We start from the raw sequence: 14544 nt of genomic DNA on the forward strand, positions 1-14544 counted from the left end.
GTGGTCGAGATCACCCACACCGACTAATACCCCTTCCAATAATCACACAATCACGGACATCCCTAATACCGAGGCTCTATATGTTTCTCCGGTAGACCTCGACGACCAACCCGAAGTGTATGATGCCACATCCCCTGACGCATCGACACATCTGCTCCCTGAACTCCGTATAGTCTTGCCGCCGCTATCATCTCCAATTAGACTACAATACACTTCCGAATTACATACCACCGATGACTCAACTACGAACTCAATGCATTCACCCCCAACGTATGCCTGCGATTCGGATGAGTCACTAGGTGTTACTCCCTCATCAACTTTTCCCTCATGCTTCAACAGTTATCAGGATCCCTTAGCCGAACACAGAACCAAACTTCTGAGGGTATCCTCAAATCTACTACGAAGTAACTGTACTCGGTTGCGCTCCTCTAGCCTGCTTACCTTCCTACAGAGCGGATCCCTGATAATGGACGAGGAACATATATCAACCTTCCTCAACAATCATGCGGAAATAGTCTTCCCTAGAACATGGACTCCATCCCGACCCAAACACACCTCCCACATCCCAACTAATGTTTCTAGGAAGAAAATAAGGAAAATAGAGTACGCCCACATCCAAACACTCTTCCACCACCGTCCCAAAGATGCCGCTAACACTGTTTTAGACGGTCGGTGGAAAAACCCCGGCTCTCACTTTTCCAGCATCGATGACTTTACCGAATTCTGGAGAACAATCTTCACATCCCCGAGCGTCCCAGACGACAGAGAGATCTTGCCTGTCATACCAACGAATGCCGCTCTCATAGACCCCATCCTCCCGTCAGATGTCCAATGGGCTCTCCGAGAAATGAGAGGTACGGCCCCCGGCATAGATCGTATCACCGCGGTAGATCTAATGAAATACAATAAGAACAGCATGGCAGGTTACCTTAATATGCTGCTAGCATTCGCCTATCTTCCGCTCAATCTGAACACTGCGCGCGTAACATTCATTCCTAAGACGGCAAATCCCTCTAACCCAGCCGACTTTAGACCCGTCAGTGTTGCCCCGATGATCACGCGATGCCTCCACAAAATTTTAGCAAGAAGATGGATGCCTTTATTTCCACAAGAACGACTACAATTTGCGTTCCTTAATCGCGATGGATGTTTTGAAGCTGTGAACTTACTACACTCGGTCATTCGACATGTTCACACCCATCACACTGGGGCTTCCATCGCCATCCTAGACGTCTCCAGAGCTTTCGACAGCGTGTCTCATGACTCAATCCTCAGGGCTGCAAAGCGCTTCGGAGCTCCAGATCTCCTAATCCAGTACATTAGCAACTACTACTGGAACTCAACATCGAAATTCAATGACACCGAATGCCACCCCTCATGTGGTGTCAAGCAGGGCGACCCCCTATCGCCCCTATTATTCATAATGGTCCTTGATGAAGTGCTCGAAGGTCTTGACCCAAGCACACACTTAACAATTGGAGGGGAAACAGTAAACTACATCGCCTACGCCGACGATCTTGTAGTATTCGCACCAAACGCCAACCTCCTGCAACAGAAATTAGATCGCATCTCTCAACTAATGAGTAAGGCAGGATGGTCAATTAATGCGATTAAAAGTAAAACGATCAGTCTGATATCAGGTGGGCACAGCAAACTAACTGCACTTGATGATACGACGTTCACTACGTCAGGTGTGAACATCCCTGCCCTCAAGGCCACTGACACGTTTGAATACCTCAGAATACCCTTCAACTTCAAGGGACGATGCTCAGTGAACCATAATGATATACTAAACCAATATTTATCGGAAGTGTCTCGCGCGCCCCTCAAACCCCAACAACGGATTAAGATATTACGTGACAATCTTATACCAAAACTATTGTATCTATTGACTCTTGGCGTAGTGCACAAGAACACCCTTAAAAAACTTGACCGAACAATTCGTGCAGCCGTACGGAAATGGCTAAGACTACCCAAGGACACTCCGACAGCTCTCTTCCATTCTCCCATCGCTGCAGGCGGTCCAGGGCTACAACAGCTATCCTCTTCGGTGCCATTACACCGCCGAAAACGCCTTGCAGGCTTACTATCCGCTAGAAATCGACTACTCCACCAACTGCCCACATCGCCCACGCTTAAATCATACACGACTGCCTGCCAATTGCCCATCGTAATCGGCGGCAACAGAGTAACATCGAAAGAAGAAGCGAACAACAGCTTGATCCGACAACTTCACTCCTCGCTTGACGGAAAAGGTCTAAGACCAGCGCAAGATTGTGCCGAGTCGCACCTCTGGCTCCGCAATCCGGGAAATCTGTATCCTAGTGTGTACATTAACGCAGTCAAACTGCGTGGGGGCCTATTGCCAACGAAGGTGAGGAGGTCTCGAGGAGGAAGACTATCAAATGGCTTAAACTGCCGCGGGGGATGCGCACAACCCGAAAGTATTCAGCACATACTCCAACACTGCGCGCAGACTCATCACGTTCGCTGCAAACGACACAACGAAGTCTGTACTCTAATCTCTAGAAAACTCCGCCGTCTACAGCTCACCTACTTCCAAGAGCCATGTATCCCATTAGAAACGACGTACTGCAAACCGGACTTTGTCATCATCCGTGACTCCATCGCGTACATTCTGGACGTTACGATATCGGACGATAGCAATGTGGAGAATAGCCGTCTGTTAAAAATCTCAAAATACGGCAATCCTAAAACTGTCGCCTCGATCATGCGCTTCCTGTCAGCCAGCGGCCACAATGTTTCCAGTGTCCGACAAACCCCAGTCGTCCTAACATACAGAGGCATCCTGAACAAAACAAGCCATCAGTCCCTACGCCGACTATCATTCTCTTCCATAGACCTTGGTGATTTATGTTTAAATGCCATACAAGGATCTATCAAAATATACAACACCTACATGAGAGGGACCCATCGGTCGAACGCATAATCTCCTTTCTTTCTAAGCGCTTCTCTGCATTCTGTTCTCCAGTGTTGGGCTATCTTGCTAATTGATTGCTTTCCTCTGGGTCTGTGACTGTTTGCCTCCTCTCCATATATTGCTTGTTCTTCTCGCTTATTTCCAAGAACTATCACATTATTATATTGGTTGTTTTTCTTTTCGTGTCCACCATTGTGTCATGTTTAACGATGATTGCTCTATCTACCTTGGTTGGTCCTCTTGTTTTGGCTGGCTTCGTATGTTTGTCCATGGCGGAATCTGATGATTATTAAAATATTATTACTATCTCCGTTACTATTATTATTATCATTAGACTTATGATTATTCGTTTTGGTTTATCAATAAACTCATTCAAACATTTCAATTACACCCACTTACTAAACTCTTCAAATTCCCCTTTCAATATTAAACTTATAACTCTGTTTAACCGAATACCTCTCTTTTTAAAAATCTTAAGTATGTAATTTTGTGCCAAGCCCATTTGGGTCTGTACAATTTGATACTTAAAAATAAATGTTATTAGCCAAATGCCTCGTCACACTAATTACAGCAACGGTCCGGTATGGGTCCAATGCTCGAGCGCCATCCATTTTCAGGGCTGGTTGATTCGGCAGGTGAGTTGTTACACACTCCTTAGCGGCTTCCGACTTCCATGGCCACCGTCCTGCTGTCTAGACCAACCAGCACCTTTTGTGGTATCTAATGAGCGTCGTGTTAGGCACCTTAACCGAACGTTTGGTTCATCCCACAGCGCCAGTTCTGCTTACCAAAAATGGCCCACTTGGCACTCACATTCAATGCAAAACTTCAATCAAGCGAGTTAAGCTTCTCACCCATTTAAAGTTTGAGAATAGGTTGAGGATGATTTCTCCCCAATGCCCCTAATCATTCGCTTTACCGGATAAAACTGTTTATTTCTCAGAATGCCAGCTATCCTGAGGGAAACTTCGGAGGGAACCAGCTACTAGATAGTTCGATTAGTCTTTCGCCCCTATACTCACTTTATACGATCGATTTGCACGTCAGAATCGCTACGGTCCTCCACCAGAGTTTCCTCTGGCTTCAACCTTCACAAGCATAGTTCACCATCTTTCGGGTCTCAACGTGTACGCTCTTGCTCCGCCCCGACGGTGCACACAACACCAGGTCACATGTCTACGTCATGGGACGGGCCGGTGATGCGCCCGCTGCTCGCAACTTGGAAAGTATGAGCAAGACAACAGGATCTCACCTTAGTCCGGACAAGCCGAACCTTTACCTTCACTTCGCCTTTGGGTTTCGTAACACCCAATGACTCGCGCACATGTTAAACTCCTTGGTCCGTGTTTCAAGACGGGTCAGGTGGATCGTCCACCACTACACCACAGACTATTGGCCCAATGCAAACCACACACGCAACCGCCGACGTGACAAAACCAAGCCATCAGCCTACCATCCGAAGCTAGTAACAAACCGACCAGACTCAGCAATGCCCGAAGGTCTAAGCACGCATACGAAGCCGCCATCTCCGACACACCGCACAGATCCACTACAGCCAGTTAGTAACACTCACGGCCCATAAATGAGCCAAAGAGCCACCTACCGACCCAACCAAGACTGACAGAAATCAGACCTGATCAGTTTGACCATAGTAGACAGGCAGCAGTGCCGGTCGTGGTGAACACCCTGAGAAAGTGCACTGACAAGCAGACCCTCACACCAACAGTGCGCGCGTCGTAAGCAAACGATTCACACATACCCACCAAAAAGGAAGGCACCTACGGTTAAACAGACACTGAAGGCGGCCAGTATGCCCAAGTACAAATCACACTCATCAGCTGAATTCCCAGAGCTTGCAGTTCAACTCCACCCGTTTACCTTTGAACGGTTTCACGCACTGTTTACTCTCTCTTCAAAGTACTTTTCAACTTTCCCTCACGGTACTTGTTTGCTATCGGACTCGTGTAAGTATTTAGCCTTGGATGGAGTTTACCACCCACTTTAAGCTGCATTCACAAACAACCCGACTCCATGGGTAGCTCAGAGCAAAACTGTCACACTTGATCTCTGCCCCCACAGGCCTTTCACCCTCTTTGGGCCAGAATGGGAAGCCGTACTCATTGCTGGACTTGGGACAGAGCAGTAATGCCTGAAGCCACCCTAAGCACCACATTGCCTTACGATCAAATAACCACAGGCTTCGGTGTTGGGCTAATCCCTGTTCACTCGCAGTTACTAGGGGAATCCTTGTTAGTTTCTTTTCCTCCGCTTAGTGATATGCTTAAGTTCAGCGGGTAATCACGTCTGATCCGAGGTCGGGGTCAATTAAATAATTCGTGCATAATACACACACAATCGGTACAAACCATAGACCAAACCAGAGAAAAGATAAAGTGATTAACGTAGCATACGATAGGTGCGAATTCTCCCGAGCGTGTATAATGTCATTAAGCCACGACTCGAGCACAACCCACCGCAGCATCTCAATCAAGTCATCTAGACCAAACTAGGCTGTGGCCGGATTATTAGGACGGAGCCTCTGACCAGCAACCCGCGTTGATATACGGGTTTAAACGCCGGCAGGCACTCGCCCAATCCACGACTTAATGTGCGTCGTGATAGATGAAAAGCCGACCCTCGGACAGGCGTGGCCACAGGATATCCCGTAGCCGCAATATGCGTTCAAGATGTCGATGTTCAAAGCAGTATGCAGTTCACATTAATTCACACAGTTGGCTGCACTCTTCATCGACACACGAGCCGAGTGATCCACCGCTCAAAGTTGTACGCCAATAATCCCATACATCGGTTACCCAAATGCATAGAACTAATGGTTAACGCTGCAGCTCAGGATATTTACCGCTAAGCCAGCGTACATGCAGTCCAGCACGAAGCCAGGTGCATGCCAGGCAGCAAACCCGTGAATGGCAAGCCAATCCGGATCGCTTCAACAGTGTAAAAGGTTTGAAATAGGAACAATAACAGGGCGGACTTGCATGCATATAGCAAACAATTCTCTTTGAACCTAGCACACAACAATATTGTCATGCACTGTCCCATCGCCCTTGGCAGATCAGGCAACCCGAAAGTCACGAGAACACCATCAGGGCATACGACAGGCTAGGTACCCCTGTCAAGAAAATAATAACCACTGAAGCCTAGGGTGAATTTCCACTAAGCCAGGGTACATGCGGTCCAGCGCGAAGCCAGGTGCATGCGTCATTATATATTTTGGGTTCATGTTAATGATCCTTCCGCAGGTTCACCTACGGAAACCTTGTTACGACTTTTACTTCCTCTAAATAGTCAAATTAGGTCATCTTCTCAGCATCAGTCGAGCGGCAAAGCCACTACAACGACGCCAATCCAACGACCTCACTAAACCATTCAATCGGTAGTAGCGACGGGCGGTATGTACAAAGGGCAGGGACGTAATCAGCGCAAGCTTATGACTTGCACTTACCAGGAATTCCTCGTTCACGGGGAATAATTGCAAGCCCCGATCCCAGTCACGACGGTGATGAAACAGTTTGCCCAACCCTTTCGGGCCAGGTTTCCAGACTCGCTGGCACCGTCATTGTAGCGCACGTGTGGCCCCGGACATCTAAGGGCATCATAGACCTGTTATTGCTCAATTTCGTGCGACTTAAGTGTGCCGCTTGTCCCTCTAAGAAGTAAAAACTGGCACCGCACCCGCCGGATCATGACCACACTACTCCATAAAGAAGCAATAGAAGCCGCGCCCGAGAACCAGACACTATAAAGGCTTCAACGTTACAATCCGAACAGCTCGGTCCAATCCTGTGGCGCAACCACTCAGGTACCAAACACCCTGGTGGACCATTCGCACCGTTCATATACACATTTACATCCCGTGTATAAATATTCCGAACAGTGATCGCGTAAATCAATTATGCACAGCACGAACAGGCCAAAGTTGACCCATTCCGCTTACACGACAGCCAAACTCATTAATATTGGCAATGGCGATATGCCTTACAATGCTCCAATGACCTAGGCCCTTGAGAACACTGAGAAGCAACCACCAGTATGAATGAAATCGGTTAACCTGCCAACCAACTTTTCACATGGACAGCCAGCAAAACTTGCCAAAGCAATGCCGAACCATCCACAATATCAATGGCGAACCTCCAGTCTCATGTGAGACCTTCAGCTCTACATGGCCATATAGCTTATACTGTATACCACACACATATAGGGTAGTAAGCGAAACAGCCCAGCCTGAAGCATTAGGGCCTAAGAACGCTTAAAACCCATTGTCTGGTGTCGGAATAGTGATACAAGACCACCAAGATCATTTTTATCGCATTTGCGAAATTTTCATTTTTCCGACTTTCCAGACCCTGAGTTAGGGGTAGTATCCCTATAATACATAGCCAGTAAGAGCAACTGTAAAGAGCAAAATTTTAATTTCTAAGCACATGTACATGTTATACATCATTTAATAACTCTTAATTAGATAAGCACTACAAAGAAAATCCCATTGAAAAATATTAATCCGTTCAAAAGTTATAAAGAAAAGTGTGACCCAAAAATTCCCATAGAAAGGTGCGGACGGCAAAATCCTATAGAAAAGTCCGAGATAGCGAATTTTACTACTATCAATCGCTAACCGGGAAGCTCATAGGTTCCCCACGAAGAATGACCTATGCCAACACATCAGCACTGTATTAACACGCAGAACGGCAGAGGCCGTCAAACGCCGACTCCACCTACAGTGGTCGAGATCACCCACACCGACTAATACCCCTTCCAATAATCACACAATCACGGACATCCCTAATACCGAGGCTCTATATGTTTCTCCGGTAGACCTCGACGACCAACCCGAAGTGTATGATGCCACATCCCCTGACGCATCGACACATCCGCTCCCTGAACTCCGTATAGTCTTGCCGCCGCTATCATCTCCAATTAGACTACAATACACTTCCGAATTACATACCACCGATGACTCAACTACGAACTCAATGCATTCACCCCCAACGTATGCCTGCGATTCGGATGAGTCACTAGGTGTTACTCCCTCATCAACTTTTCCCTCATGCTTCAACAGTTATCAGGATCCCTTAGCCGAACACAGAACCAAACTTCTGAGGGTATCCTCAAATCTACTACGAAGTAACTGTACTCGGTTGCGCTCCTCTAGCCTGCTTACCTTCCTACAGAGCGGATCCCTGATAATGGACGAGGAACATATATCAACCTTCCTCAACAATCATGCGGAAATAGTCTTCCCTAGAACATGGACTCCATCCCGACCCAAACGCACCTCCCACATCCCAACTAATGTTTCCAGGAAGAAAATAAGGAAAATAGAGTACGCCCACATCCAAACACTCTTCCACCACCGTCCCAAAGATGCCGCTAACACTGTTTTAGACGGTCGGTGGAAAAACCCCGGCTCTCACTTTTCCAGCATCGATGACTTTACCGAATTCTGGAGAACAATCTTCACATCCCCGAGCGTCCCAGACGACAGAGAGATCTTGCCTGTCATACCAACGAATGCCGCTCTCATAGACCCCATCCTCCCGTCAGATGTCCAATGGGCTCTCCGAGAAATGAGAGGTACGGCCCCCGGCATAGATCGTATCACCGCGGTAGATCTAATGAAATACAATAAGAACAGCATGGCAGGTTACCTTAATATGCTGCTAGCATTCGCCTATCTTCCGCTCAATCTGAACACTGCGCGCGTAACATTCATTCCTAAGACGGCAAATCCCTCTAACCCAGCCGACTTTAGACCCGTCAGTGTTGCCCCGATGATCACGCGATGCCTCCACAAAATTTTAGCAAGAAGATGGATGCCTTTATTTCCACAAGAACGACTACAATTTGCGTTCCTTAATCGCGACGGATGTTTTGAAGCTGTGAACTTACTACACTCGGTCATTCGACATGTTCACACCCATCACACTGGGGCTTCCATCGCCATCCTAGACGTCTCCAGAGCTTTCGACAGCGTGTCTCATGACTCAATCCTCAGGGCTGCAAAGCGCTTCGGAGCTCCAGATCTCCTAATCCAGTACATTAGCAACTACTACTGGAACTCAACATCGAAATTCAATGACACCGAATGCCACCCCTCATGTGGTGTCAAGCAGGGCGACCCCCTATCGCCCCTATTATTCATAATGGTCCTTGATGAAGTGCTCGAAGGTCTTGACCCAAGCACACACTTAACAATTGGAGGGGAAACAGTAAACTACATCGCCTACGCCGACGATCTTGTAGTATTCGCACCAAACGCCAACCTCCTGCAACAGAAATTAGATCGCATCTCTCAACTAATGAGTAAGGCAGGATGGTCAATTAATGCGATTAAAAGTAGAACGACCAGTCTGATATCAGGTGGGCACAGCAAACTAACTGCACTTGATGATACGACGTTCACTACGTCAGGTGTGAACATCCCTGCCCTCAAGGACACTGACACGTTTGAATACCTCGGAATACCCTTCAACTTCAAGGGACGATGCTCAGTGAACCATAATGATATACTAAACCAATATTTATCGGAAGTGTCTCGCGCGCCCCTCAAACCCCAACAACGGATTAAGATATTACGTGACAATCTTATACCAAAACTATTGTATCTATTGGCTCTTGGCGTAGTGCACAAGAACACCCTTAAAAAACTTGACCGAACAATTCGTGCAGCCGTACGGAAATGGCTAAGACTACCCAAGGACACTCCGACAGCTCTCTTCCATTCTCCCATCGCTGCAGGCGGTCCAGGGCTACAACAGCTATCCTCTTCGGTGCCATTACACCGCCGAAAACGCCTTGCAGGCTTACTATCCGCTAGAAATCGACTACTCCACCAACTGCCCACATCGCCCACGCTTAAATCATACACGACTGCCTGCCAATTGCCCATCGTAATCGGCGGCAACAGAGTAACATCGAAAGAAGAAGCGAACAACAGCTTGATCCGACAACTTCACTCCTCGCTTGACGGAAAAGGTCTAAGACCAGCGCAAGATTGTGCCAAGTCGCACCTCTGGCTCCGCAATCCGGGAAATCTGTATCCTAGTGTGTACATTAACGCAGTCAAACTGCGTGGGGGCCTATTGCCAACGAAGGTGAGGAGGTCTCGAGGAGGAAGACTATCAAATGGCTTAAACTGCCGCGGGGGATGCGCACAACCCGAAAGTATTCAGCACATACTCCAACACTGCGCGCAGACTCATCACGTTCGCTGCAAACGACACAACGAAGTCTGTACTCTAATCTCTAGAAAACTCCGCCGTCTACAGCTCACCTACTTCCAAGAGCCATGTATCCCATTAGAAACGACGTACTGCAAACCGGACTTTGTCATCATCCGCGACTCCATCGCGTACATTCTGGACGTTACGATATCGGACGACAGCAATATGGAGAATAGCCGTCTGTTAAAAATCTCAAAATACGGCAATCCTAAAACTGTCGCCTCGATCATGCGCTTCCTGTCAGCCAGCGGCCACAATGTTTCCAGTGTCTGACAAACCCCAGTCGTCCTAACATACAGAGGCATCCTGAACAAAACAAGCCATCAGTCCCTACGCCGACTATCATTCTCTTCCATAGACCTTGGTGATTTATGTTTAAATGCCATACAAGGATCTATCAAAATATACAACACCTACATGAGAGGGACCCATCGGTCGAACGCATAATCTCCTTTCTTTCTAAGCGCTTCTCTGCATTCTGTTCTCCAGTGTTGGGCTATCTTGCTAATTGATTGCTTTCCTCTGGGTCTGTGACTGTCTGCCTCCTCTCCATATATTGCTTGTTCTTCTCGCTTATTTCCAAGAACTATCACATTATTATATTGGTTGTTTTTCTTTTCGTGTCCACCATTGAGTCATGTTTAACGATGATTGCTCTATCTACCTTGGTTGGTCCTCTTGTTTTGGCTGGCTTCGTATGTTTGTCCATGGCGAAATCTGATGATTATTAAAATATTATTACTATCTCCGTTACTATTATTATTATCATTAGACTTATGATTATTCGTTTTGGTTTATCAATAAACTCATTCAAACATTTCAATTACACCCACTTACTAAACTCTTCAAATTCCCCTTTCAATATTAAACTTATAACTCCGTTTAACCGAATACCTCTCTTTTTAAAAATCTTAAGTATGTAATTTTGTGCCAAGCCCATTTGGGTCTGTAAAATTTGATACTTAAAAATAAATGTTATTAGCCAAATGCCTCGTCATCTAATTAGTGACGCGCATGAATGGATTAACGAGATTCCCACTGTCCCTATCTACTATCTAGCGAAACCACAGCCAAGGGAACGGGCTTGGCAGAATTAGCGGGGAAAGAAGACCCTGTTGAGCTTGACTCTAGTCCGACTTTGTGAGGAGACATGATGGATGTAGTATAGGTGGGAGCTGGGTGCTTCGGTGTCCAGCGCAAATGAAATAACACTGCTATCATTGTTTCTTTACTTATTCAGTGAAACGGAAACGAAATTGTATTTTGGTTGAAAGCACATTTCGGGGTGCGTGGTCTATCGCTGCGTGCTTCGATATCTTGGTCATGTCAGATGAGTCGTGGTGCAAATTGCGGTGTTTGAGTCTTGATGTGATGTGCGACCCGTTCTGAAGACCATGTCAGGCAGGGAGTTTGACTGGGGCGGTACATCCGTCAAATGGTAACGCAGGTGTCCTATGGTGAGCTCAGTCAGGAAAGAAACCTGGTGTAGATTAAAAGGGCAAAAGCATACTTGATTTTGATTTTCAGTACGAATACAGACCGTGAAAGCGCGGCCTATCGATCCTTTTGATGTTATTTTCGCAGTTTGAAGCAAGAGTTGTCAGACTATAATTGCAGGCTAAGCCAGGACCTTCATACTTACTACCCTAACATTATAGGGAAAGCTATTAAACTTGAAACTGAAACATCAGAAAATGGCATGAAACTAATAAACTTATGTAAAACTTAAAACCTGCGAGTAATGAACTCGTTCATCACTAAACCAGAACACAGGACCCATACCTGGGTACATCCGAAGACCCAAATGGGACATGTCATAGATCTAGTGATAACAGAAAATAATTCAAAACTGTTGGTCTGTGATATTCATAACAGCCGTTCTATGGAAGCAAACACAGATCACTATATGATCACAACCATACTGAAACTAAAGTATCTAAATAATAATAAGACTTCTAATGATAAAAGTAAACCCAAAAGAAAACAGAGTAAGGCGATTCATGCCTTGACTCCAGACTACCCAAAGATACTAAATACCTTACTCCAAAATAAATGCCAACTAAACCAAGTAGAAAGAGCCATAACTCAAGCAGCTAACAAAGCTGCTATCCCATATAAGTCGGCCACCAAGAGATGGCAGTATAACATAAGCAATCTATTAAAAGACGAAATTAAACATAGAAGACAATTAAGACTAAAGTGGCTAAATAACCCTACAGCTGCTAATAAAAGCCTTTATATGCAAGCTAGTAAAATAGTGAATAATAAGATTAAACTAGCTAAAGACCAGTATATCAAAGATAAAATGAATGAGATGAACACATACTTTAAAAAGCATGACCTACACTTAGCATACAAAATGGTAGATGATATACTGGCTACTATACGAAACCACTCATACAAAGCTAAAAGAGCTAATCAAATTAAAGATAGTGATCTTCAATATCACTACCAAAACCTATTCAATGCTAAACTAAACCAAGATAATATCCAATTGCCGGTAAAAACCACCAACGACTCTGAACTTACTATAAATGAAATAAATCAAAGTTTGAAAAAAATGAAAAATCAAACCACGCCTGGCAGTAATGGCATAACTAGCGAAATGATAAAGCAAGGTGGTGATAAACTAAATAACATACTACTGAAAATCATGAATCAGATATGGAAAAATCCATGCACTATGCCAGACCACTGGATAGATGCAGATGTAATAAGTATATATAAAAATAAAGGTTTAAGATCCGATCCGAACAACTATAGAAGTATCTTCTTACTAGATACGATAGGAAAGCTATTTGCAGGCATAGTCTGCAATAGACTTGTCCAACTAACAGATAAATATCTCCCAATAACCCAATTTGGTTTTAAAAAAATCTGTCCACAGTCCAAGCAATAACGACCTTAAGACATATAATTCAATCCTCTATAGATACAAATAGTACTATAGTCCTCACCTTTGTGGACTTAACTAAAGCGTTTGATACGATACCCAAACAAATAATCCTAAATACTCTAAATAAACTATGCCCTCCAAAAAATATAAACTCCTGTATAACCAAACTATTAGATGACCCCAAGGGTTATCTAAAAAATTCAGAACTAAACTTCACGATGAAAAGGGGAGTGAGACAGGGTAGTAAAGAAGGTCCGGCTATCTTTAACTTAGTCTTTCAAAAAATATTAGAACAAACGATAGACAAAACCCTAAAAGGAGTGACTCTTAAAGACCAATATAACAAGATTTGGACAGTTAAACATTTAGAATATGCAGACGATTTATGTTTAATCACTAACACAACGGAGGAGGCTACCAAAGCCTTAAACCACCTACAACAATACTTAACCAGTATTGGTATGGAGATATCAATCTCCAAGACTAAATATATGGTAATAAATAAAAAAGCTATCACATCAAATGTCAAAATAAACAACAAGGATATCGAAGAAGTAGAATCCTTCCACTATCTTGGATCTACCATAAATAACAAAGGTACTCCGGATAGTGCTATCACCTATAACATAGAAAAGGCAAAAAATGCAATAATTAAAATTAAACCAATACTTAAATCTAAAGAACTCAACCTTGATACCAAAGCCAAGATGGTGGATTCCTCAATAATCCCCATTCTCACATATGGTCTAGAATCAATAGTACTAAGAAAGCAAGATTGGTCTAGACTAGAAGCGGTGTTAAATACAGTAAGACGGATAATTCTAAATATAAATGATAGAGAACAATATACTGTTGAGCAACTAAAACTTAAAATAAGCTTACCAAACCTAGCCAGTAAAATCATGCAAAACAGACTAAACTTGTGGTATGTAGCGCATAAAAGACCAAATAACCTAATGGTGAGGTCTTTATATAGTAACTTTGAAAATCAGTGCAACAATAGGAAGGCCCATACTAAAAACCGGCTAAGACAACTATTTCAAGACATTAAAGAAATGGGTGAGCGCCTTCCTAGTAACTGGATAAACCAACCCAACAAGGTTAAAATAAACGCATATCAAGAGCATTTTCCAAAAATAATAGGGAAACGCCAGCTGAACCATGTATGCCAAAATGCAAACTGTAACAGAAAGTTTGCTACAATTGTGGCGGACGAGACAATATATAAACGCAAAAGATATCAACAAAGTTAATAACAACCAATAGTAATATTAATATATACAAGTTAAATGTTACGAATACAATAAATAATGGGACTTTACTTAAGTTCACCCGAAATGATGCGTGTTCGACTTTGATCTGGTACAATAAATCCACAATTATAGATGCTTAGTAATTCCAAACGTATCGATGATCTCCCCAGCATTGTAATCCCAAAGTAAGATATGATGTACTCACTTTCGCAG

The 14544-nt window shown here is 44.5% G+C and overlaps 1 protein-coding gene and 4 non-coding genes across 5 annotated transcripts; 2 read left to right on the top strand and 3 right to left on the bottom strand.

Annotated features, from left to right (window-relative positions):
- Nucleotides 1-3489: 3489 nt before the first annotated feature.
- Smp_201270 (unnamed protein product) lies at nucleotides 3490-3786 on the top strand (the record flags this gene model as incomplete). The annotated part of the gene is made up of 1 exon (XM_018791783.1): nucleotides 3490-3786. One exon carries the CDS (start codon nucleotides 3490-3492, stop codon nucleotides 3784-3786), a length of 297 nt encoding a protein of 98 aa, XP_018645103.1.
- Smp_sma.28s-25.1 lies at nucleotides 3767-5461 on the bottom strand. Its single transcript, XR_001974605.1, has one exon. It is a non-coding gene; the product is annotated as a ribosomal RNA (ribosomal RNA).
- A 109-nt stretch (nucleotides 5462-5570) lies between these two features.
- Nucleotides 5571-5724, top strand: Smp_sma.5.8s-45.1. The gene has a single exon (XR_001974616.1). It is a non-coding gene; the product is annotated as a ribosomal RNA (ribosomal RNA).
- On the bottom strand, nucleotides 5573-5726 carry Smp_sma.5.8s-24.1. The gene has a single exon (XR_001974615.1). It is a non-coding gene; the product is annotated as a ribosomal RNA (ribosomal RNA).
- A 478-nt stretch (nucleotides 5727-6204) lies between these two features.
- On the bottom strand, nucleotides 6205-8172 carry Smp_sma.18s-25.1. Its single transcript, XR_001974588.1, has one exon. It is a non-coding gene; the product is annotated as a ribosomal RNA (ribosomal RNA).
- Nucleotides 8173-14544: the final 6372 nt, after the last annotated feature.

This window comes from Schistosoma mansoni (genome assembly GCF_000237925.1).
Source record: "Schistosoma mansoni, WGS project CABG00000000 data, chromosome 1 unplaced supercontig 0076, strain Puerto Rico, whole genome shotgun sequence".
Classification (NCBI taxonomy): Eukaryota; Metazoa; Platyhelminthes; class Trematoda; order Strigeidida; family Schistosomatidae; genus Schistosoma; species Schistosoma mansoni.